At 35.0% G+C, this 23,493-nt stretch overlaps 1 protein-coding gene and 1 non-coding gene across 2 annotated transcripts in view; both read left to right on the top strand.

Moving 5' to 3' along the window:
- The window catches only part of CFAP47 (cilia and flagella associated protein 47), a 380,737-nt gene that overhangs the window by 40,911 nt on the left and 316,333 nt on the right, over positions 1-23,493 (top strand). Inside the window, exons 9-19 of the mRNA XM_062183128.1 lie at positions 72-258; positions 992-1,205; positions 4,438-4,590; positions 5,268-5,451; positions 5,550-5,646; positions 9,109-9,325; positions 9,763-10,004; positions 15,967-16,097; positions 18,111-18,233; positions 19,720-19,851; positions 20,674-20,751. Coding sequence (XP_062039112.1) covers positions 72-258; positions 992-1,205; positions 4,438-4,590; positions 5,268-5,451; positions 5,550-5,646; positions 9,109-9,325; positions 9,763-10,004; positions 15,967-16,097; positions 18,111-18,233; positions 19,720-19,851; positions 20,674-20,751 — 1,758 coding nt within the window. The remainder of the gene's footprint in view (positions 1-71; positions 259-991; positions 1,206-4,437; positions 4,591-5,267; positions 5,452-5,549; positions 5,647-9,108; positions 9,326-9,762; positions 10,005-15,966; positions 16,098-18,110; positions 18,234-19,719; positions 19,852-20,673; positions 20,752-23,493) is intronic.
- On the top strand, positions 12,134-12,261 carry LOC133753899 (small nucleolar RNA SNORA31). Its single transcript, XR_009865135.1, has one exon. It is a non-coding gene; the product is annotated as a small nucleolar RNA SNORA31 (small nucleolar RNA).

Genomic DNA, 23,493 nt, shown 5'->3' with positions numbered 1-23,493 from the left:
TTAAAATTTTATATTTTTTGAATTTGCTTTCTTTCTCTAACAATACAATATTATTTTTCTTTTTTTTCTAGAATATCAACTGTTCATTTATTCCACATCAAATTGGAATCTTTAAAGTGAAGCAACCAATAGCAATTATTGGTCCAGTTGTAGATGAAAACTTACAATTATCGATGAAAATTTTTCACCATGTATATTTAGAGTTCAGCAGCATCTGTAAAGCTTTCACTAAGAAAGTGGTGATGAAAATTAATCCTGGTATGCTATTCTGTGCTATGCATCTAATATTGATGTTGTAAATGTATGATTATCTTAATATGCTAATTATATATATGGAACATATATATATGATGGAATTAGACTATATATATATATATATATATTCCATCATTTTAACCTTTTAGCATGCATTAAAATCCCCTGGAAAGCTTGTTTTAATATGTATCACTGGACTACATCCACACATTGATTTTATGTGGGGCTATTTGTAGGTCTAAAGATTTTCATTTCTACCATATTCTCAGTAGGAGCTAATGCTGCCTTTTTGAAGATTTTACTTTGAATAGCACTGATTCACTGACCCATACAGTTGATTAAATATGTTAATGTTTTTTACACTTTATTCTTTCTACTTCTTTGCTTGAGTTTATAACACAAGTAGGTTTTGATCATGCCAAGAACTTTTTTGCTGCTATGTCATCTAATCCTCTGTCACCTTTTATACATTAAACCATATTATGAAAGCTTCAGTTTCATGTGGGTCAACATAAATCCTTCATGTTGTCATGTTTTATTTTATGCATGTATTTTATTATTTATTTTTGCATTATTTTGCTAAATTATTTTGTGTTGGTCCATATATTAAGCCTTTTCTATTTTCTGAATATGTTTAGAATTTACTAGAAGCAATTATCTAGTGTATTAATTCATGGATATTATTTGGGAAACCAGAATTAACAAAACTATTTATAAACTTAATATCCTTTAAAAGGTATATCCCCTTTCGTCAGTAATCCCACTGGACAATTTGTGGTTAAAGACTTGGTGAAAAACAAGAATCCTGTACCTGTAGCGATGCTTCAGTCAGCCATGACAGACCTTCACAATCATCATTCAAATAAAGCATCAGTGAAAAATGCACTGATAGCCTATCCTAATGATCGAACTGCAAGTGTCAGGCCTGGAGCCCAAGATAAACATTTCAGGTAACAGGTAATACTAAAAATCTAAAAGTTGGGAAGACAGTGACCAACATCATATACAAAAGTCTGACTAGAGCTAGCTGAAAAAAGGTAATGATGGCAAGAATAATGGTGATATGATTTCCTAACATTTTATACAGAGTAAGATATTTTGAATGCTATTTCATTTGCTTTATCTAACTTCTCATCACCTCTGCTGTGTACTTGTCAGGAAATTAATGTATAAGAAATGATTCCTGAAAAAATACCATTGAGAAGCACAGAGGAATGTTAATCACTTTTAGAAATATAGCAAGTCTTCAAAATAGCCATGTTTCTTAAGTATGACTGAAAATTTGACTCGATCTAACTAAAAAAATTAAAGTGTTATTTAGAAATAATCACGGGCATCCTCCTCATCATTTTTGTTTTATCCCCCCAGAGAGAGATTTCCAGTAATCTTCCCCAAATTGAACTAAAACCACCTCAGTTAGAATCATATTTAAATCTGTCCAAACCTCAACATTATCCAAACCCTAAATTACCTTTCCAATTATTGATTAGAAGTGACCAAGCTACTCTGACACCTTTATTTTGGCACTGAGCTCAGAAATGCTTTTTATACATTTGAGACTATTTATTTTTTTTTTTTTATTTATTTTATTATTTTTTTTTGACAGGCAGAGTGGACAGTGAGAGAGAGACAGAGAGGAAGGTCTTCCTTTTTTTTGCCGTTGGTTCACCCTCCAATGGCCGCCGCGGTAGCGCGCTGCGGCCGGCGCACCGCGCTGATCCGATGGCAGGAGCCAGGTGCTTCTCCTGGTCTCCCATGGGGTGCAGGGCCCAAGCACTTGGGCCATCCTCCACTGCACTCCCTAGCCACAGCAGAGAGCTGGCCTGGAAGAGGGGCAACCGGGACAGGATCGGTGCCCCGACCGGGACTAGAACCCGGTGTGCCGGCGCCGCAAGGCGGAGGATTAGCCTATTGAGCCGCAGCGCCGGCCATTTGAGACTATTTAAATAGGTTTATTTCTGACTGCTTTTATGCTAATAGTAGAGTACCTAAACTTGATAATGGTCTTGGGGCTTCACCACTTGCCACGTTGGTTTTGGAGAGCCATTAAACTCACTTAATTTTGTAGACATTTTCCTGCAATCCATTTGATTTTTACCATAATTGTTTTATTATTTATAGGTGGGAAAATGTTAGATTTTTCTATAGCCTATTTTATTATTTTTTTACAGATTCTATACATATATATATATATATATATCAGTCTTTGAGAAGGATCACAAGACACATAGATGTAAAAATCATTCAAACTCCATTTTATATTATTATATATTATAAAAAATTGTACCTTTCCCTCTAACACACTGCATTTGCTCCTACCCTGAAGATTTGCCTTCTGGAATCATTTATGTGTTTTTTTTCAATTCTTTCTTTATTAGGCTTCTATGCATATGAATATATCTACATAATGATTTAATGTGTTAATTTAATATTAACAATTTACTTTTGTATAAGTCTATATTAATTAGACCATCTAAAATTATCAAGATTTTTTTTTCTAAAATAAGGCTTAAGAGTTCCTATTTATTTCACATTTATTTTTCTCTAGAAACTATTTTAAAGATTTATTTATTTATTTGAAAGTCAGAGTTACACAGAGAGAGGAGAAGCAGAGGGAGAGAGAGGTCCTCCATGTGATGGCTCACTCCCCAATTGGCCGCAATGGCCAGAGCTGTGCTGAATCAAAGCCAGGAGCCAGGGGATTCTTCTGGGTCTCCCATGCAGGTGCAGGGGCCCAAGGACCTGGACCATCTTCCACTGCTTTCCTAGGCCATAGCAGAGAGCTACATTGGAAGAGGAGCAGCCGGGTCTTGAACCAGCGCCCAAATGGGATGCCAGTGCTTCAGGCCAGGGCATTAACCCACTGTGCCACAGCGCCGGCCCCTAGAAACTCTTTCTTATTAACAGAAAGACAAATTTTAGTCCTATATTTTCTGGCTCTCAATTTATTTCAATGAAATAAATTTTATAGTATATTTGCATGTTGCTAATTGTAATTACTATTTTATTTTTAATGCATTTTACCTTTTCAGTATTTGAGAAGAAAATATTCTAGGACTCTTTGTCTGGTTTTTGTTTATTACAGTATTCCCTGAGCTTAGAACAGCCTCAGGTATACAGTAAGCATGCTGTAATTTTCTTTAATATATAACTGAGGAAAATATTTTCTTAACATAGTAATTTTATCCCCCATGATATGCATATATGAAGAAAAACCACCTTCTGCAAGCTGCAGAGGTATTTTTAGATGTTTATTATTTACAGATATGATAAGGATTTAAACATGTTAGTGATCAGCTTTTTATCACTTTTACTCCATTTACTGCAATATTTAATTTACTCCATTTAATGGAGCATTTACAACATTATTCCTTGATATAGGAATCATTTCTAGGTTCTAAAGATGGTTAAGGGTCTGAGATTGAAAAGAAATTTAAATATCAAGGACTACTGTGGAATAACAAAGTATTTCACTCTTACTGTCTCACTCTCTTTATTTATTTATTTATTTATTTTGACAGGCAGACTTAGTGAGAGAGAGACAGAGAGAAAAGTCTTCCTTCTGTTGGTTCACCCCCCAAATGGCCACTACGGCTGGCGCGTTGCAGCTGGCATGCTGTGCTGATCCTAAGCTAGGAGTCAGGTGCTTCCTCCTGGTCTCCCATGGGGTGCAGGGCCCAAGCACTTGGGCCATCCTCCACTGCCTTCCCGGGCCACAGCAGAAAGCTAGACTGAGAGAGGAGCAACCGGGACAGAACCAGCGCCCCAACCGTGACTAGAACCCTGGGTGCCGGCGCCGCAGGTGGAGGATTAGCCTATTGAGCTGCAGCGCCGGCCTCTCTTAAAGACTTTAAAGTTGTCTTACTGTAAACAGATCTAGATCTAGTTTCTTGAAGTCCCATTTGTAATCTACAAACTTCTAGCTTGCCTACTTCACTAATTCCTCAAGGATGGGTTTTGTGTAGTTGACAGTATATCATAATGACCAGTGTGAAAAATTGGCATCTTACTCTAGCCCTGCATATAATGTCTTGATACACAGTAGGATGTGAGGGAAAGGACTAGTGTGTCCTATTCATCATTGTATTCCTAACACTTATGCCTTAGCTAAGAGGCACTCTGTAAATATTGAATGACCAAATGCTTGTATATAAATATTAACATGACTTTTTCATATTATAGGACAATTTTCACAAAGATTCCAAGATATAACTATCTGGATCCTGATTTTGCATATACTGATATTGAAAAATTTATAAAGAAGGCAAATGAATACTACTATACAAATTACATCAGAGACAGAAGAAGTTTGCGCCTAAAAAAACAAGCAGAGAGGTGAAGTTCAATTGCTCAAACATTGTGAAATAAATCATGGTGCCCTGTAGGGCCACAATTTTCTTTTATTCTAGTTCTTCTCTTCCTTTTCTTTTACAATTTAAATGACATGTAATATATGTTAAAAACAAACCAGTGAACTACTGTAACTACAGTTAACTTCTTTATTACATTTTAATTTGGAAATATCTTAGGAAGATTTTCCCAGCAAGAAATCCTGAGACCAGGATTCGAATGCATGTGATTTATGGAGGCATTGCTCTCAGGAGAAACCTGTACAGGCAGCAGGAACAGAACACAACAGTGGAGAAAGCTGAGGAGGAATGTCTTCCAAATACAGTTTATGTTCAGCCTGATGGCCAGAGTTTCTTGAGCATAAATTATACCCCATAATTGTTCCTGCCTTGACTACAAAGGGCCTTGTGTTTTGTGCTCCATACCAATAATTGGTTGTGACCATCCCTGGGTGTGGTGGAGGTGGGCATAACTTCCTTGGTGAGATGTTTAAGAAGGGAGGTCCCTTGGCAGAAGACAATTTTCTGTAGATTATTGCTCTGGATCGCTTTGTAGATATTACTTGGGCAGCAGAAACATGTGCTACAGAGAATATTTGAATTTGCTGATGTATTTTCTAAGACTTTGCTTCAATGACATATTATATTGTTACTCTGTAATAGGGAACACATGAATTTATATAACAATACAGATATAGGTCTACAACCAGCATCAGGTCTAAAGTCACCCACACCCTCTATAATGGATGCATGTGATGGACGATCTTCAGCTGATTATCCTCCAGCTAAACGATTGCTAAGTACCACGAAAATAGCCTCCAGGGAGACAGAAGCTCTGAGCAGAAAGGCATGTGCAAGATTTTACTTTTGGGTATTATCATAAGAATTCTAAAATATCTTTTAGTGATATTGAATGACTGATTTCGGAAATGTGATTTTTCGCAGATTCTCAAAGGACTTAAGTCACACCCATCCACACCAGAAGAAAAACATGATTGCAGCTTACTTTTGACACCAAAACAAATTCATCAAGTAATTGTTGGTAAGAATATTTTAAAAAGTTACTACAGTCTTGATTTTTAAAGACAGGTATATTAAAATGTAATTTATATTCCATAAAAGTCACCAGTTTAAAAAATGTAAGTCTATAAATCTTAGTAAATTTATAGAACTATGCAACCAGCATCACAATTCAATTTTAGAAGGCCGCAATCACCCACATGCCCATATGCAATTTACTCCCTATTTCTACCTCCAGCCCTAGGCAACCATTAATCAACTTTGCATCTCTGTAAGATTTGCCTGTTCTGGAATTTCATGTAAATGGAATCATACAATATGTGGTGTCTCATGTATTGCTTCTTTCACTTAAGATGATGTTGCTGAGGTTCATCTATCTGATAATACATATGAATATTTCATTTTCCTTATATATAAATAGCATCCCATTTTAAGGGTATATCACATTCTGTTTCTCCATCCCCCACTTGATAGACATTTAGTTCTTTCTAGTTTGAGGCTATTATCAATAATGCTACTCTCAACATGCACATAAAATTATTTGAGTGAACATATTTTTATTTTTATTTTTTGGTTAAATTTCTCACAATGAAATCGCTGTATGGTAAAGACACATCTAACTTTTTAAAGAAACTTCAAAATGTTTTTCACAGTGATTGCACCAAGTTACAATCCCACCTGCAAATTATAAGGATTATAGTTTCTCCACATTTTCACGAGTGCATGTTATTTTCTTTTTAATTATAGCAATCCTAATGGATGTCCCCTCATGTAGATTTGATTTGCAGTTCTCTAATGTCTAAGATGTTGAATATATTTCCATTTACTTATTGAAAGAAATATCTATTTTAATCCTATATCTTCTTTAGGGGAATGTCTTACAAATCCTTTGTTCATTTTTTAATTCGAATGTTTTTTTTAATTATATTTGTAAAAATGTTCTGAGCTATGAGTCCTTTATCAGATATATTCTTTCCAAACATTTTCTCTACATCTGTGGCTTGATTTTTTTTTGTGTGTGTGTGTGTTCTTAATGATATTTAAGGCACAGGAGTTTTAAATTAAGATGAAATTGAATTCATCACTTTTATAGATCATGCTTTTGGTGTCTTACCCAAGAAATATTTGCCTAAACCAAGGTCACAAATATTTTCTTCAAAAATGTTTATAATATTAGATTTTATATTTGGGACTACATACCATTTTGAGTTAATTTTTATTTGTAATGTGAGTTAAAGCTCTAAATTTTAATTTTTGTATGTGTATAACTAATTGTCCCACCATCATTTATTATAATACTATCCTTCCTCATTGAATTTCTTTGCCACTTTTGTAACTACATCCTATATATCACATGTCAGGGTTTATTTCTGGATCCTTAATTCTATTCCATTGATCTATATATCTATCCTTGCTTCAGTTTTACAAGAACTTGGTTACTGTAGTTTTATAGTGAATTTTGAAGTAGTAAGCGTAAATCTTTCTATTTGCCTTTTTTAAGATTACTCTCTTTTGTACATAAATGTTTTGAATGAATTATTGAGGCCTCAGGTCATGATCTTGGCCTTACCTAAGAATTTGCCATTAAGATCATTATTTTGACAATACTTCTCTAAATAGAATTTTCCACCTTTGTTCTAATTAAAGTCAACTTTCTCCCACTGTTCTGGTAACACTTCTGCACCAAAGAGTTGAGCATAGGCAACTGCAGGAACCTTAGACTAACACTTTCCAGTTAGATATAAATACCATGGCACAGCATAGTGGAGTGACTATAGTTCCTATAGTTCCCAATAGTATGGTATACACTGTATAGAGAACTCGAAGAGAGAGGCTTGTGGGCTCCAAACAAGAAAAGTTAAGGAAATGGAAAAGCTTGTCACCTGGTTTAATCATTTTGTACTATGAATATATGTTGAAATATTGCTCTGCACTCCATATAAAATGTAAAAATATTGCAGAATAACAAAAAATTTTAATAAAATAATTTTAAAAAGAAAATATCATATTTAAAATGGGAAAAATTTTGACAGTTCATATAAAAATATGTACTTCAAAAAATGAAGATCTGCACATGGCAAATAATCACAAGGAAAAATGTACAACATTATTAGTCCTTAAACAAAATAAAACCACAATGAGATACTATCATAAATTTATTAGATGGCTAGAGTTAAAGCAAACAAAACATCTGACCATTTAAATTCTTGTTAAAAATGTGAAGGAATTAGAACTTTTATATTGTGTACTGATAGTGAGAATATGAAACTACAAACCACTTTGAATTAGTTTGGCAGTTTCTTATACACTTTAACATACATCTACCATATGATTCAGATTCATCCATTCCAATTCTAGATATTTATCCAAGAGAAATGAAAGCATATGTTGAAACAAATAATTGTGAACTAATGTTTATAGAAACTTTAATTATAATAGCCAACAGTTGAAAAAAGCCAAATGTCAACCAGCAAATGAGTAGGGAAATATAAACAAATTGTGATGTATACATACACATATACACACACAAAGAAATACTATGAGGATACTTCAAAACATTCATGGAATATAGAAATAAAAGAAATTTATTTTCATGCAAAAATGTTGAAATTCATATAAGGAATATTCAAAAAGTGCATGAGAATGCAGATTATTAAACTATGAATAAATTTCAAAATTTTCATGAAGGGATGGAATATTGATATATGTAAAAAGTTTAAATGCATCTCTAGGAAATTTACTGAATAGAAAAACAGAAAATAGTACATATTGTATAATTTCATTGACATAAAACTACAAAATGCAAACTGATCTACAATGATAAAAAGCAAATATGTGATTGTACTAGAAATGGTCATATAGAGAATGGTGGGAGGGAAGGAATATAAAATGCAAACAACAACTTTTTGGAGTAATGAATTTTGCTCTTTATTGTGGTGATTGTTTCACAGGTAAACACATGTCAACACTAATAAGTTTCCACACTAAGTATATTCAGTTTGCTCTGTTAGTTATAACTAAATAAAGATGTTTAAAAAGGCAGGATAAGACATAATTATTAAAATAGTTCTGATATAAAACCTTTTGCATTTAAAGGGGGAAAGTTAAATGAACCATGAAAAAACTTCCAATTTTTATAAATTTGGGACAAGTAGAAAAAATAATTGTGGTGAAGGGAGGAGAGAGGTCATTTAAGTATTGAAAATAAATTACTAATATAAATTGTAAAGAATTCTTATCATGATTTTCTATGTAGTTAAAATATATTTATACTTTAGCCAATTTTAGCTAATAATTTCCAAATACCAAATTATGGTCACATAGTTAAAAATAGCACTTAATAATTTCTGATATTATTATAATTTTTTCTATATCATGTTTATACAACTTGAGTGACCAAAACATATTTTAAATAATTAAAAAATTAAAGATTACATTTAACACATTTGCCAATATCAACCTTAACGACTTTTCATTTTTTCAGGGCCTTCTGTCCTTAACTTCGGAGATGTTTGTGTTAACTCATCAAATACCTGTATACTACATGTTATTAATATGCTACAAATATATATTTTGATCCATTTAGATATTAATTTAGATGAACTTCAGAATACCAGGCAATTTTCATATGTGATTCCACCTACATCCAGTACTAATATTTCAATGATATTTGAATCTCCCACCATTGGAAAGTTTTGCAAGTAAGATTAAGTTTTTGAATGTTTGCTAGAATCAAGGTGTCTTGAGGAAAAATGTATTTATTTGCTTATACAATACATGCTATATTTGGTGCCAGAGAATACAACCTATGTATGTATTAGTTTGTATCTTGTACATTTATATTTCAATTGTAATATAATTCCCTTTCATGATTACTTTGAAATATTACATATTGAGAAATCTTCATGAACTTCAAAATGTTCATGAAAAATGCAATCAAAAGGCAAGTTTATTTTGGTGCAAAAATTTTTAAAGTTTGTGCATAGTTTCTTCATGGTATACCTTTTTCATGAACTTTTTGAAGAGCTCTCATAATGGTGCATATTAACCAACAGTATTTGCATTTTTACATGTCACTGAATTCAATGATCACAAATACCTATTATCAATTAAAATTTTGGGATTTACTGTGTTACAGATCTTTCACCTTTTTGGTGAACAATATACCCAGTGGACACATCCTAGCGATGGCAGTTGTCAAGCCAGTACAACTTGAGCTATCTTCAAATGAAGTAGTATTGAGATCACAAGGCTTCTTGGTACAAACCTGTTTTCGGGAGACAGTTGAGTTGTATAATCGGCAGAATTATTCAGCTAAATTTAAATGGCTACCAGTAAACACAAGAAGTGAGATGGCTTTTTCCATTCGTCCAGCTACAGGTTATGGTTTATTCTATTTGATTTAGACATTCACTTATTTATTTTTTCATGTGTTTAGGCATTAATCAATTGTATACTGTAGACTGGTGTTAAGATTATAGAATCAATTCAGATACTGTTACCGGGGGCATTTATTTTTAGACATCTAAAAATAACTTGGAAATATGGATCTTTTGTTGGTCAGGGTTCTCCAGAGAAACCGAATAAATAGGAGGTAGATAATAAAGAGGCAGAGGAAGAGAAGAGGGAGGGAGCGGAGGAGGGAGAATAGTTTTAAGGCACTAATTCTGGCCCACTGGGCTGTGTGGGCTGACAAGTCTGAAATTGACAGGCAAGGCAAGCAAGCTAGAAACCAAGAGTATACGGTACAGTCTTGAGTCCAAAAGAATTTTGGAGACAGGATTCATTTTTCCTTGGAAGACCCTAGTCTTTTCTCTTAAGACTTTCAATTTACTGAATGAAGCCCACCTACATTAGGGGAGGTAGTCTGCATATTGGTAAATTAGCTTATGATAATCATTGCAAAATATATGTGTCTCAAATCATATTATATATCTGGAAAATATATCCTTTGTCAATTAAATATTTTTAAGTCTACTATTTAAATGTTAACCATATCTTTTAAAAAAAATGGCTTCACAGCAACATTTAGACTTGGTGTTTGACCAGACAACTGAGTCCACAACCTGGACAAATTGAAAATAAAAGTAACTTGGAAATACTGATGGACGAAGTAATTTTTTGTTTAATTTTAGTTTGATAATGATAGTAATGTGGTTCAAAATCACTTCTATTTTGTTAGAATGTGATTTCTTTTTTAAAGGTTTATATATTTATTTGAAAGGCTGAGTTAGAGAGAGAGAGAGAGAGACAGAGAGAGAGATAAAGAGAGAATGAGAATGAATATCTTCTATCCACTGGTTCAGTCCCCAAATGGCTTCAACAGTTGGGCTGGACCAGGCCAAAGCCAGAAAGCTGGAACTCCATCTGAGTCTCCCATGTGGGTGGCAGGGGAACAAGCACTTGAACTATCTTTCTCTGCCTTACCAGGTGCATTAGCAGGGAGCTGGATCTGAAGTGGAGTAGTCAGGATTCGAACTGGCACCCATATGAAATGCTGGTGTTGTACGCAGCAGCTTAATTTGATGTGCCACACAATATAAGCCTAGAGAGTGATTTCTTTAGAAGGGTTTTAAATTACTTATAATCAACATCTAACATAGCCAGCAAAATACAATTAGTAAAATTAACAATTTAAAACTATTGTTTAAATGAAGACATTTTTCATTAATAGAAAAAAATCTCAGATTTACCTTTTTTGATAGCTTTCTGTATTAACTAATATCTCTCTTACTTAGCCTTGTTTCTATCATTTCCTGGAATCTGTGATTCCAAGTAATATCCCTGTTGTTATGTGAACTCTGGTAATTGCTAGACTGTGACTTCCTCTAATAGTCTGCCAAATAGAGCAAGCATCATTGAGATGCTGTGAGGACCTCATGAGGACACCAAATACCATTTAACTAAATAAAATGGTAAATTAGAAGTTGGATGATAAATATGGTATGTTCAGTTTCTATACATGTCATGTCTTTCCAGCTAGATGAAAAGATCCAAGATATTTGTGTCTGCAGTATGTCATGTGGTGCTTTTTAACTAGCTGAAATCTAGTACTGCGTGAGCGGAAAGTGAAAAAAAAAAAAACAAAAAACAAACAAAAACAAAACTTTGGAAACAAATAGACATGATTTCAAAACCTGTCTTAGTTCCTTCCTAGCTATTTTATCTCAAAAAAAGTACTACTTTTATCGATACAAGTTTGCTTATCAGTAAAATGGAGAGACAAATGTATCTTATAAAGATGAACTATATGGAACACTTCTATAAGGCCTGACAAAGAGTAGGTACCAAATAAATGGAGACATACTGGATTATAAAATTTTATAATATTGCTTGGATTTTTTTTCCTGAAAGTGTCTGAGAGTGATAATAACTTATCACGGATTTTGCAATCCCTCACCCTTACCAATTCCTTGCTCCCTGTCTCTATTCTCTCTCTCTCTCTCCATCCTTTCTTACCTCCATATCTCCCCTCCCTTTCCCTCCTTCATCTCTTAAGTAGTATTTAACTGCATCTACTGATAGACCTTGAACAGTTTGAGGCTGTTCTTTTGGTTTGCACTAAGATGTGAAAGAAAAATCCCTGTACTTTCTTTCTGTCTTTGTGGCAGCTCAGATTGAATTTGGGAATACATTTGTAGAAAGAAAGAAAAATAGGGGAAAAAAAGAATAGTATTTATTTAGGATATATAGTCAATAGACTATACTAAAAATCCCAAAGAAGTTCTAATTTGAAGAAATCTTGCCTTGATATATTTTCTTGTGCGTATCAGTCACATACTAAATCAGGACATTTTAATTTTACAAGGGTTTGTAACAAAGAATGCCATATAACAAACAACCACAAGTATTACAATTTCTCAATTCTAGTGTGTGGGTTAAAAGGAGATGCTGATAAATTTACCAGGTGGAAGTATAAGGTTGTCCTTTCATTAGAGTTGAAGATTATTGATGCAGTCTTTTTTTTAAAAAAAAATTCTTTTCATTAACCCATGTTAATTTATCATAATCTCAGATCATAATATACCAACCATCTGAGATATCGTTTCATCAATATTTTTCAGATGAACTTGTCCATCCTCTTTTTTTTTTTGACAGGCAGAGTGGATAGTGAGAGAGAGAGACAGAGAGAAAAGTCTTCCTTTTTACCATTGGTTCACCTCCAATGGCCGCTGCACCCGGTGCATCTCGCTGATCCGCCTGGTCTCCCATGCGGGTGCAGGGCCCAAGAACTTGGGCCATTCTCCACTGCCTTCCCGGGCCATAGCAGAGAGCTGGCTTGGAAGAGGGGCAACCGGGATAGAATCCGGCTCCCCAACTGGGACTAGAACCCAGTGTGCCGGCACCACAAGGCGGAGGATTAGCCTGTTAAGCCACGGCGCCGGCCATCCATCCTCTTTTTAAATTGTAATATTGGGTACTGTACCAATCTAGAGAAGTGCTAAGGTAATCAAAGAAAGATATCTTATTTCCATGCATTTTAGAGATTCTAGATAAACCTTCTTCAGTTTGTTTGAATAGGTGTCCAACAGTGGTAGTTATAGTATCAGTATTCCAGCAATAGTTTCTGGCCAACCACCTGATACTGCCCTAAGGATGTCTAAAAGTGTTTGATAATGATAGTAATGAAAGTATACCAATACTGTTCATTGTACTTCTCTATCCTAATCAGAGATAAATGAGCTAGGCTGCCCTGTGGCTACCAGGGAAATGGCAAAGATGATGCTTAATTTGTACAAAGTAGAATTCCAATATTATGAACTGGAGTATCAGTGGGCTTTTCATGGTCTTTAGAACTTTCTTTTAACAGATTTGTTGGCATTTACCCTTTTTTCCCTTGAGTGGTTCATTACACCTCTTTCATATTTTTAACAGAGCAATCACCAAGGTACAAAAACACAAAGATAATTAATTACAAAAAAGTTTGTGTGAGTAATACCATAAGCATTGACTTTTTTTCTGTTTTAATAACACAAGTGAGACAATACTCAATTTTCCCATAGTATTGAAAGAAGTATTTACAATTTGTTTTATGTATGTAAATCCATGTATTTTCTTATAGCATCCATATAACAATTACTCAATTTTATTTTGTGTTTGCCTTTTTGTATAAATACAAAATGATTTCAACAAGTTATTTTTCTTCTGTATTGTTTTTGCATCTAAGATATGCATTTAATCATATGGCTTTCTCTATATTCTTTAAAGTGATATCAATAATTTTAAATTCAACTTTTTTTTTATTTTGTCTTTTCTCCCTAATGCAGGAGATATTTTTATTTGTGTTTGGTAGCAGATATTGTAAGGAGACAATGTAAGCATAGACTGATGTTTCTGAGAGACTTCATTTCTTTTTGTTTTTAAAAGATTTATTTATTTGATTGAAAGGCAGAGTTACAGAGAGGCAGAGGCAGAGAGAGAGTGAGGTCTTCCATCCGCTGGTTCACTCCCCAGATGGCCGCAATGGCCGGAGCTGGGCCGATCCGAAGCCAGAAGCCAGGAGCTGCTTCTGGATCTCCCAGGCAGGTGCAGGGGGCCAAGTTCTTGGGCCATCTTCTACTGCTTTCCCAGGCCGTAGCAGAGAGCTGGATCAGAAGTGGAGCAGCTGGGACCATATGGGATGCTGGTATCACATTGCTATACCACAGCGGTGGCCCCGAGACTTCATTTCTAATTTGACTTCTTCTATGTGTATTGTTTAGGCTCCTACTTACTTTGTTTTGTTTTTGCCTTTGTTTTTGTTACCCTGACTAAAATTCTAAGTCCGTTAATCCTCAAACTTGTCTTCAGTTAATTCACTGTCACTATCTTTCTCAGTTCTCTCACTTCTTGGCTATGTGCAGTACCTGTCCCACCAGTTCCAGCCCCATACCAGTTTCTTCCCATCCCTTGATATTTTCCTGGAGAAAAATATATAAACATACTGATTGGAGGAAAAAATTCTGCTCAGTTAGACCCATCAACATAAATATGTAATCCTTTTACTGCTCTCAACATTTCCCAGGCCAATCAAATAGTTTTACTTGGAGCATTGAATGTTATTTGTTACAGACATTTCCCATCACAGTGTTTCCCAACTCAACTCTCTCCCTGCACAGTGGTGTGGTGACTTTTACACTACCCTCAGGCTCAATGCTGCAAAGTTCTGCTCATCCACAACGTGGATGCCACCACCAAATAGTGAAACTTCCACTACTTTTTTGGGCTAATTTAGGTTTCTTCCCTTACTATTTCTTCAACCATTTATACATTTGGCATGTCATCTATAATTATTTGTTTATATCTGTCTCCTACTGCATGTAGACACTGTTACACCCCTGGTATCTATTCCCCTAACAGAACCCTCATTTCATTCAAGGAAGCAACAGTCTTGTCTACAAATCTTTTCCCCAACCTCTCTTGCCAACGAGATATGGACAAACATTTCTTTTAACTCTGTCCCCTCCTGAGAGCTAAGACTATTTTCACTACCTTTATATATAAGTATATTAGATCATTTCATCCAAACAGTGGTCCTCTGTGTTAGATAAAATTGTTCTTCCCATTCTATATATGATTAAACTGAGCTACAAAGAGATTAGGTAAGTTGTTCAAGGTCTCTGCTAGTAAGTTGCAGATTTGAAATTTGAAGCAGAAAGACTAAAACTAGAACTGGTGCTCTTTTAACCACTATGCTTTGAATACCTTTCTACACTGAGTAACGCAGCACACTAAGTAGTAGTAGTATAGGCATCTAGAAGGTGCATTGTATTTGAATCCATTGTCAATCTGCTAAGGCAGAGAAAAACTAAAAGCAAACAAAAAAGTATCTGGTAATGGTAGTTCCTCCCTCTAAAAGTTAAATGTGTGTGTGATATTGCTAAATATTTTAGAACATTGAGAAATATATGGAGGGTCAGTTTGGTCATGAAACACAAATGATTTCCTAATGTCTACTTATGGGAACCAGCACTGCAGGCGGCTGCTTTACCCACTACGCCACAGTACTGGCTCCTGCATTATAGATTTTAATCAAACCTTGAAGAATTACACACATTGACAATCTTTAACTTGATATTTTCCTATTTTTGGAGCTTAATGATAATAATTTATTAAAGGTATTTATCTGAAAGACAAGTGATAGAAAAAGAAAGGGAGAAACAGAGAGGAAGAAAAGTTCTCCATCTGCTCATTTTCTCAAATGCCTGCAACAGCCAGGGCTGCACCAGGCTGAACCCAGAACATGGAACTCTATCTAGGTTGCCCAAACACCAGCACATGTTTAGACCAGCCCTTATTTTGTATATTATTAAGAATAACAAATATCATAGTAAATATCATCTTTTCTCTATATTCTCTCTAGGCACTGTAGACGCATATGCCACACTGATGTGTGAAGTAATATGGCGACCGAGTTACAGTTCTTCAGATAGGGGAGAATTCAATCTTCATGTCTCTGAAGGAAACACATCGAAACTGAAATGTGTTGCACATGTAATTGTCTCCCATGAATGTGACTTTTATTTTGAGGACTATAAATTGGTTGGATATGCTTCTGTAGTTGCATACGTATATATTTATGTAAACACTGATAAAAACTGACTTTTCATGTAATAATTTACTAAATTGTCTTAGCTCCTTTATGTAGCCACTTGGCCATCATAAATGAAGACTTTGACCAAAAAATAGTTATGCAATCTAGAATTAACTCAGAAATCCAAGAATTTTGTGCCAAAATATGGTGTTGTGGTATGCTCCATAAATATGTAATCGCATCATAGAAGTCACTTGAAATTAAATTATTTCTTTCAAAGACATCAAAAATCTTTTTACCATACTCTACTGCATTGTTCATATTCTAGTAGTAATTAATAGTTAATTATGAAGTAGATCATGTAATTTACAAAGAAATACAGTTTTTTTATTTTAATTTTATTTAAGGTCTACAAATTTCATGTATTTCATATATACAGATTTAAGAACATAGTGATACTTCCCACCCTACCCTCCCTCCTGCCCATGCTACCAACCTTCTTCCTCCTACCTCTCTTATTTCCTCTCAATTTTTACAATGATCTACTTTCAGCCTACTTTATACTCACTAGATTAACCCTACACTACATAAAGTGTTCAAAATAGTAAGAAGAAAAACACTTCCTCAACACTAGAGACAAGGGCTATAAACAATCATTGAAGCCCAAAATGTCAATTTAACTCGTATACATTACATTTTTTGGTACTCAGGGAAAACATAGGGTATTTGTCTTTTGTGTGACTGGCTTATTGCACTAAGTATAAATGTTTCCAGTTGCATCCATTTTGTTACAAAAGACAGGATTTCATTTTTTTTTTCTGCTGAGTGGTATTCCATAGTGTGTATATATATATATGTGTGTGTGTGTGTGTGTATATATATATATATCATAATTTATTTTTAAGATTTATTTATTTATTTGAAAGGCAGAGTTACAGAGAAGCAGAGAGAGAGAGACAGGCCTTCCATCTGCTGGTTCACTCCTCAAATGGCCACAATGGCTGAGCTGGGCCTATCCTAAGCCAGGGACAGGGCCCAAAGACTTGGCCCATCTTCTACTGCTTTCCCACGCCATGGCAGAAAGCTGGATAAGTGGAGCTGTGGGGACTCAAACCAGAATCCATATGGGATGCTGGCACTGCAGATGGCAGCTTTACCTACTATGCCACAGTACAGGCCCCTGCCATAATTTCTTTATCCAATCATCTGTTGGTGGACATTCAGCTTGATTCCATATCTTAGCTATTGTGAATTGAGCTGCAATAAATATGGGGGTACAGATAACACTTTCAGATGCTGATTTTATTTCCCTTGGTAAATTCCCAGGAATGCGATGGCTGGGTCATGTGGTATATCTATTTTAGCTTTCTGAAGTATCTCTCTACTGTCTTCCACAAGCACTTTATACATCTTCTAATTCACATATAATTATTATACACATTTATAGGATACATCATGATATTTTAAGATGTTTATACAGCATGTACTGATCAAATTATTGTAACTAGCACTGGCATTCCCATCTCATTATTTCCTTAAGTTTGAGTTTCAAGATCCTCTCTCCTAGTTCTTCATAAGCTATATAGTGGGCTATTATGAAGTATTGTAACCCCACTATGCTATGGAACACTAGAACATAGTTCTTCCATTTAACTGTCTTTTATTATCCATTTTCCAACCTTCCTCTATACCCTTTCTCCTCATCCTTATTCACCTCTAGTAATAGCTTAAGTTTTTTTTAATCAAAACCAAAGTATAAAAACCTGTGGAATTTGTTTTGCATGTTGCAACATATTGAATGCATAATATAGGAGGATTATAATTTTTATTTCATTTTATTTCTGTAACCATATATTTGGTTATTTTATATGTAATATATGTGTAATTAAAATAATTCAGCTTTGTTACCCAAACAGACATTTTGTTTAAAATTATGTCAACTGCATTTTCCCCTTTCCTCCTGTAATTATTAGGTTGGTCCCACCAAGGTTACGTTTTTGGAGCCAAGGATACTCTTCAACAACTGCCCTCAAGGTTTAACAACTTGGAGGAAAGCCATTCTTCATAATGTAGGGCAAAATCATGGTTATTTCAAGGTAATACAGAATGTTGGGAATTTATTACTTTGATCAGATCATATTATGTTTAAATAAGTCTTTGTGTCATGAATCCATGAAATTAATACTTTACTCCCCATAAATGGACTCTTGCTAATTTTTAGATATTTTATATGAAAATTTCCTGAATGCTGTTAATCTAATATGGGTTTTTAATTTTACCTAAGGATTGTGTCTCTCATTCCCTTCTTTACTTGGCCTCTCCCTCACTTCTCTTCCCATCTTTTTTTCCTTCTGTTATTTGATTTTATTGAAGAACAGGATGCTTGAAAAAGTTTGAAATTTACATTATTAATTAAAGTTACTCATCATATTTAGTTACATACTTTTGCTTTCTCTTAACTTCACTCTACAATCAGTACTGTTATGTTAGCAACTGGGACCTACATCAAAGTCATTGCAAAGGTAGTCTGTGAGTATTTATAGTTGTTGCTCTTAACTTGAGAGAGGGGCAAAGTGGTCACAGAGGTTTTTTTCACTAAAAAATATATTACTATTTTTATTAAAATAATATTTTTATTAAAAATAATATATTCACTGAACAATACGTTAATATATTAATAAATAATATCACTACTCCTCCAGTAGTGATATTATGAGGATATTTCAAAAAGTTTATGGAAAATAGAATTGAAAGATAATTTATTTTGATGTAAAAAAATTTTGTAATCCATGCATAGTTTTCTCACAATAAACATTTTCCATGAACTATGTGAAGAGTACTTGAAGAGGTTAGTGTTTTGGATCTTTCATTCAAACTTTCTATTATCATGTCTTTTGTGCCATATCAATTCTGGCCAACACAAAGATATGCGTAGACCCTCTTGTAGTATACATCTGTAGTATACATAAGTTCTGTCTTAGATCGTCTAACTATTCCCCTTATTCCCAAAATTATCTTGATGAATTTCCTATTAGATTATTCTGGTTTAAATCATGATAAATAGGCCTAAATTGGTTTTTGACAAACCATACCATAAATCCTTGGTAATCTACTTATAAATTTTTGAAGATTAAATCAACATCTTTAATGTTAGGCTTTATATCATGGATTTCATAAAGAAGAGATTACTTTATCATACTGCTTCCCACTAACTTTGCTTTCAGTTTTAGGATCAAGGAAAGACAAAAATGTCAAACTAGGATGTTGTCATCTTCTTTAACAGTTACATCTCATCCTTGTAAATTTTACAGTTTTGTAAACATTCCAGATAATATATTTCATCATTTTATTTGAATTGGAAGGTGCTACTACTGAAAGTTCTCTTTGGTGAATTTGGATTGTAATTCCTCAGTGTAGCTCAAACTATTTTTGTGTCTAGTGTTTTCAAACCCTATTACAATACTGTCTCATGTCCTGTGCCTAGGATCCTCTCTCTAGTAAATAGTGTGTAAGATTTCCTATGAAATCTTTGAAACAGCAATTTAAGGATAATGTAGCACTTCTGCAAATTTTCAATTACAGGTTTGTGACCAGAGTATTTTGCCTACCATTAATATTGTTCCAGCTGAAGGAATAATTCCATTTGGGGGAATAACTATTCTCAATATTTCCTGTACACCCATTACAGCAGAAAAATTTGAAACAAGAGCAAAGGTATATCTATACATATGTGTTTTTATACCTTATATATCTCTAGGTGGTTTATTTGGTTGCTTAAAATATTTATAATAGCAGATACACTACCATAAAATCTTCATATGATTATTCTTAGAAAACTCGTTTTAATTATTTTTTCAGCTTTTAAAGTTATGATACAAAAGATCAATTTTTAAAATTTCTACTGTTTACTGAAAATTTAAGTAATTCTGAAGACGTATAGTTTGTGGAGGTCTAAAAAGAAGCAATCTTATACATATTATCTAATATAAAATTGAGTAGCAGAACTTGAAGTATATTTGCAGAAAATATTTTTAAGTATTTATTTATTTGAAAGGCAGAGTGACAGGGGAGAGAGAGAGATAGATCTTCTATACATCACTCCCCCAAATGCCTGTAGCATCCAGGGCAACCAGGCTGAAGCCAGGATCCCAGAATGCCATACGGATGTCCCACATGGGTGGCAGGGTCACAAGTACTTGGACCTTCATCCACTGCCTTTCCAAGCCCATTATCAGGACGATGGATCAGAAGTGCAGCAGCCTGGAATTAAAACCACACTCTAATATGGGATGTGAATATCCCAAGTGGCAATTTGTCTTGATGTGCCACAACACCCACCTGAACACTCGTTTTTATTAGGAGTATCAATTTTGCAAAATAATAAATGTGATGCCAACTTCTGGAGTAACTCTTTTACATTTATATGTCCTTATGTTTTAAATTATAAAATGTTATGTAATGCAATATGATATTTTAGCAATACATGATTTCATTTTAATGTTATTTCTACAAAATTTTATATTTCTCCTAAATAAGGTTGCTATCCGCCATGCAAATGTCATAGATCTTAGGATTGGTGGATCTGTGGAGATTCCTGATGTTGAAATCAGTCCTGTGAGTGTATTACCTATTTCTGTGGTCAATTTATGAATGTGGTAACTTTTATTTGTTAATATGTTCCTAATCAGCCCATTTACGTTTAGGAATATTTTACTACATTTAATTTGATATATATATATATGTATATATAAAACTATGTATATATTTGTACATGTATATACATGTAAGTCTATATGTAAGTGATGAAACGGAATATTGAATGAAGGTTTAAGAATTAACCAATTTTTTTTTCTTCATAATATTTGTTGAACTCTTTACTTAGTGTAGTATTAATCTTATGAGTATAAGGTAACAGAAAATAGATCTTTGTAAAAATTAAGAGAGGAAATCTGAGAGGAAGAAGGGTTGGAGCATGGGTGGGAGGGAAGGTAGGGTGGGGTGTATAACTATGTTCATGAATCTATATATATGAAATCCATGCAATTCATATATCTTAAATAAAATTTTAAAAAAGCCTATGCTGCCGGCACCGCAGCTCACTAGGCTAATCCTCCACCTTGCGGCACCGGCACACCGGGTTCTAGTCCCGGTTGGGGCCGGATTCTGTCCTGGTTGCCCCTCTTCCAGGCCAGCTCTCTGCTGTGGCCAGGGAGTGCAGTGGAGGATGGCTAAGTGCTTGGGCCCTGCACCCCACGGGAGACCAGGAGAAGCACCTGGCTCCTGGCTTCGGATCGGTGAGATGCGCCGGCCGCAGCGGCCATTGGAGGGTGAACCAACGGCAAAAAGGAAGACCTTTCTCTCTGTCTCTCTCTCACTGTCCACTCTGCCTGTCAAAAAAAAATAATAATTAAAAAAAAAAGCCTATGCCATGCAGTTGCAACATTCAACCTTCAAAATGATGCGCTGAGAAAACCTATCTTGCTTAAAAGAAAAAAAATTCACCACTGAACTAAAGTATACACAGCATTAAAGTCACCTTCATATTTCGTCATGGTCGTATCCATCACTAGATATAATTGCTTGCCTATAATGACACCATATATGTATGAATCTTTTAATCCATTATTATTTAGTTTAGTTTTTTTGGTTTTTGAGCTTTTTTCTTTTTTTAAAGATTTATTCATTTATTTGAAAGGCAGACTTACAGAGAGGCTGAGGCAGAGAGAGAGAGGTCTTCCATCCGCTATCTGCTGGTTCTCTCCCCAGGTGGCTACAATGGCCAGAGCTGTGCCTATCCAAAGCCAGGAGATTCTACCGGGTCTCCCATGTGGTTGCAGGGGCCCAATAACTTGGGAGATCTTCTACTGCTTTCCCAGGCCATAGCAGAGAGCTGGATCAGAAGTGGAGCAGACAGGACTCGAACCGGTGCTCATATGGGGTGCCAGCACTGCATGAGGCGGCTTTACCTGCTATGCCAGTGCACTGGCCCCCATTTTTGAGCTTTTTAAAAATAATTTATTTATTTGAAAGACAGAGTTAGAGAGAGAGAGAGGAACTTCCATCTGCTGGCTCACTGCACAAATGGCCACAATAGCCGGAACTAAGCTGATCTGAAGCCAGGAGCTAGGAGCTTCTTCCATGTCTCCCACATGGGCGCAGTGGCCCAAGAACTTGGGACATCTTTCACTGCTTTCCCAGGTCACAGCAGAGAGCTGGATCAGAAGTGGAGCAGCTGGGACTCAAAAGGTGCCATATGGGAAGCAGGCACTGCAGGTGGCGGTTTTACCCGCTAAGTCACAGCACCGGCCCCCATTTTTGAACTTTATAACAAAGACCTACTGTTTGTATGGTGAGTTACTTTTAATTAAATATTGTGCTTCAACATTCACGTAAGTTGTTTGTAACTGCATTTTATTCATTAACACTGCTGCATCATACTTCCTTGTGTAGACATGCCATATATATAACTCATTGTGCTGTTCATCCAGGTGTTTCTTTTTGTTAATACAAATACTGTCGCTGGCTGTGACCATTCACATTCATATTTTCTGAGGTACATATACAAGACTCTCTCCAGGAGTAGACTTTTTGAGGTCTGAGTATGTACATATTGACTTCACAAGATAATTTCATTTTTTAAAAGTTTTATTTATTTATTTGAAAAGTGGAGTTATAGAGAGAAGGAGCGGGAGAGAGAGAGAGAGGTCTTCCATCCACTGGTTCACTGCCTGAATGGCTGAAAAGGCCGGAACTGGGCCATTCCGAAGCCAGGAGCCAGGAGCTTCTTCTGGGTCTCTCACATGAGTGCAGGGGCTCAAGCACTTGGGCCATCCTCTACTGCTTTCCTAGGCCTAGTAGAAAGCTGGATAGGAAGAAGAGCATCAAGGACACGAACTGGAGCCCATATGGGATGCTGACACCAGAAGCGGAAACTTAAACTGCTATGCCACAGTGCCGGCCCCCACAAGATATTTTCTAAAATTCACTTTCAAGATTCTGTTGCTCTACAAGTTGTGTTGTTAGATTTTAATTTTTGCCAGTCTGTTGAGTATAAAATGTTATCTCGCTGTGGTTTTGATTTCCATTTGCTAAACTATAGTCACATTTAAATTTTGAATTATTGTCTGTACACTGCTAAAATTTTGTTCTACAATTGATAGAGTGCACGCACACACACACAATTTTTTTTCTGGTCAGAGGTTCAGGAATTAGATCTGGTGTCATCTGCCCAAAGAAACTGTTCTTGATTCTTTCCCTGATACCCTGTCACATGCCCCTCTATTGTGACATTTATAAGATGTTCTGAACATCTTATAGTATGGGAAAATCTCTAATATAATAGATAATAGATGCCAG

This window comes from Lepus europaeus, chromosome X, assembly GCF_033115175.1.
Source record: "Lepus europaeus isolate LE1 chromosome X, mLepTim1.pri, whole genome shotgun sequence".
Taxonomy (NCBI): Eukaryota; Metazoa; Chordata; class Mammalia; order Lagomorpha; family Leporidae; genus Lepus; species Lepus europaeus.
This window is presented reverse-complemented; position numbering and strand designations above follow the sequence as displayed.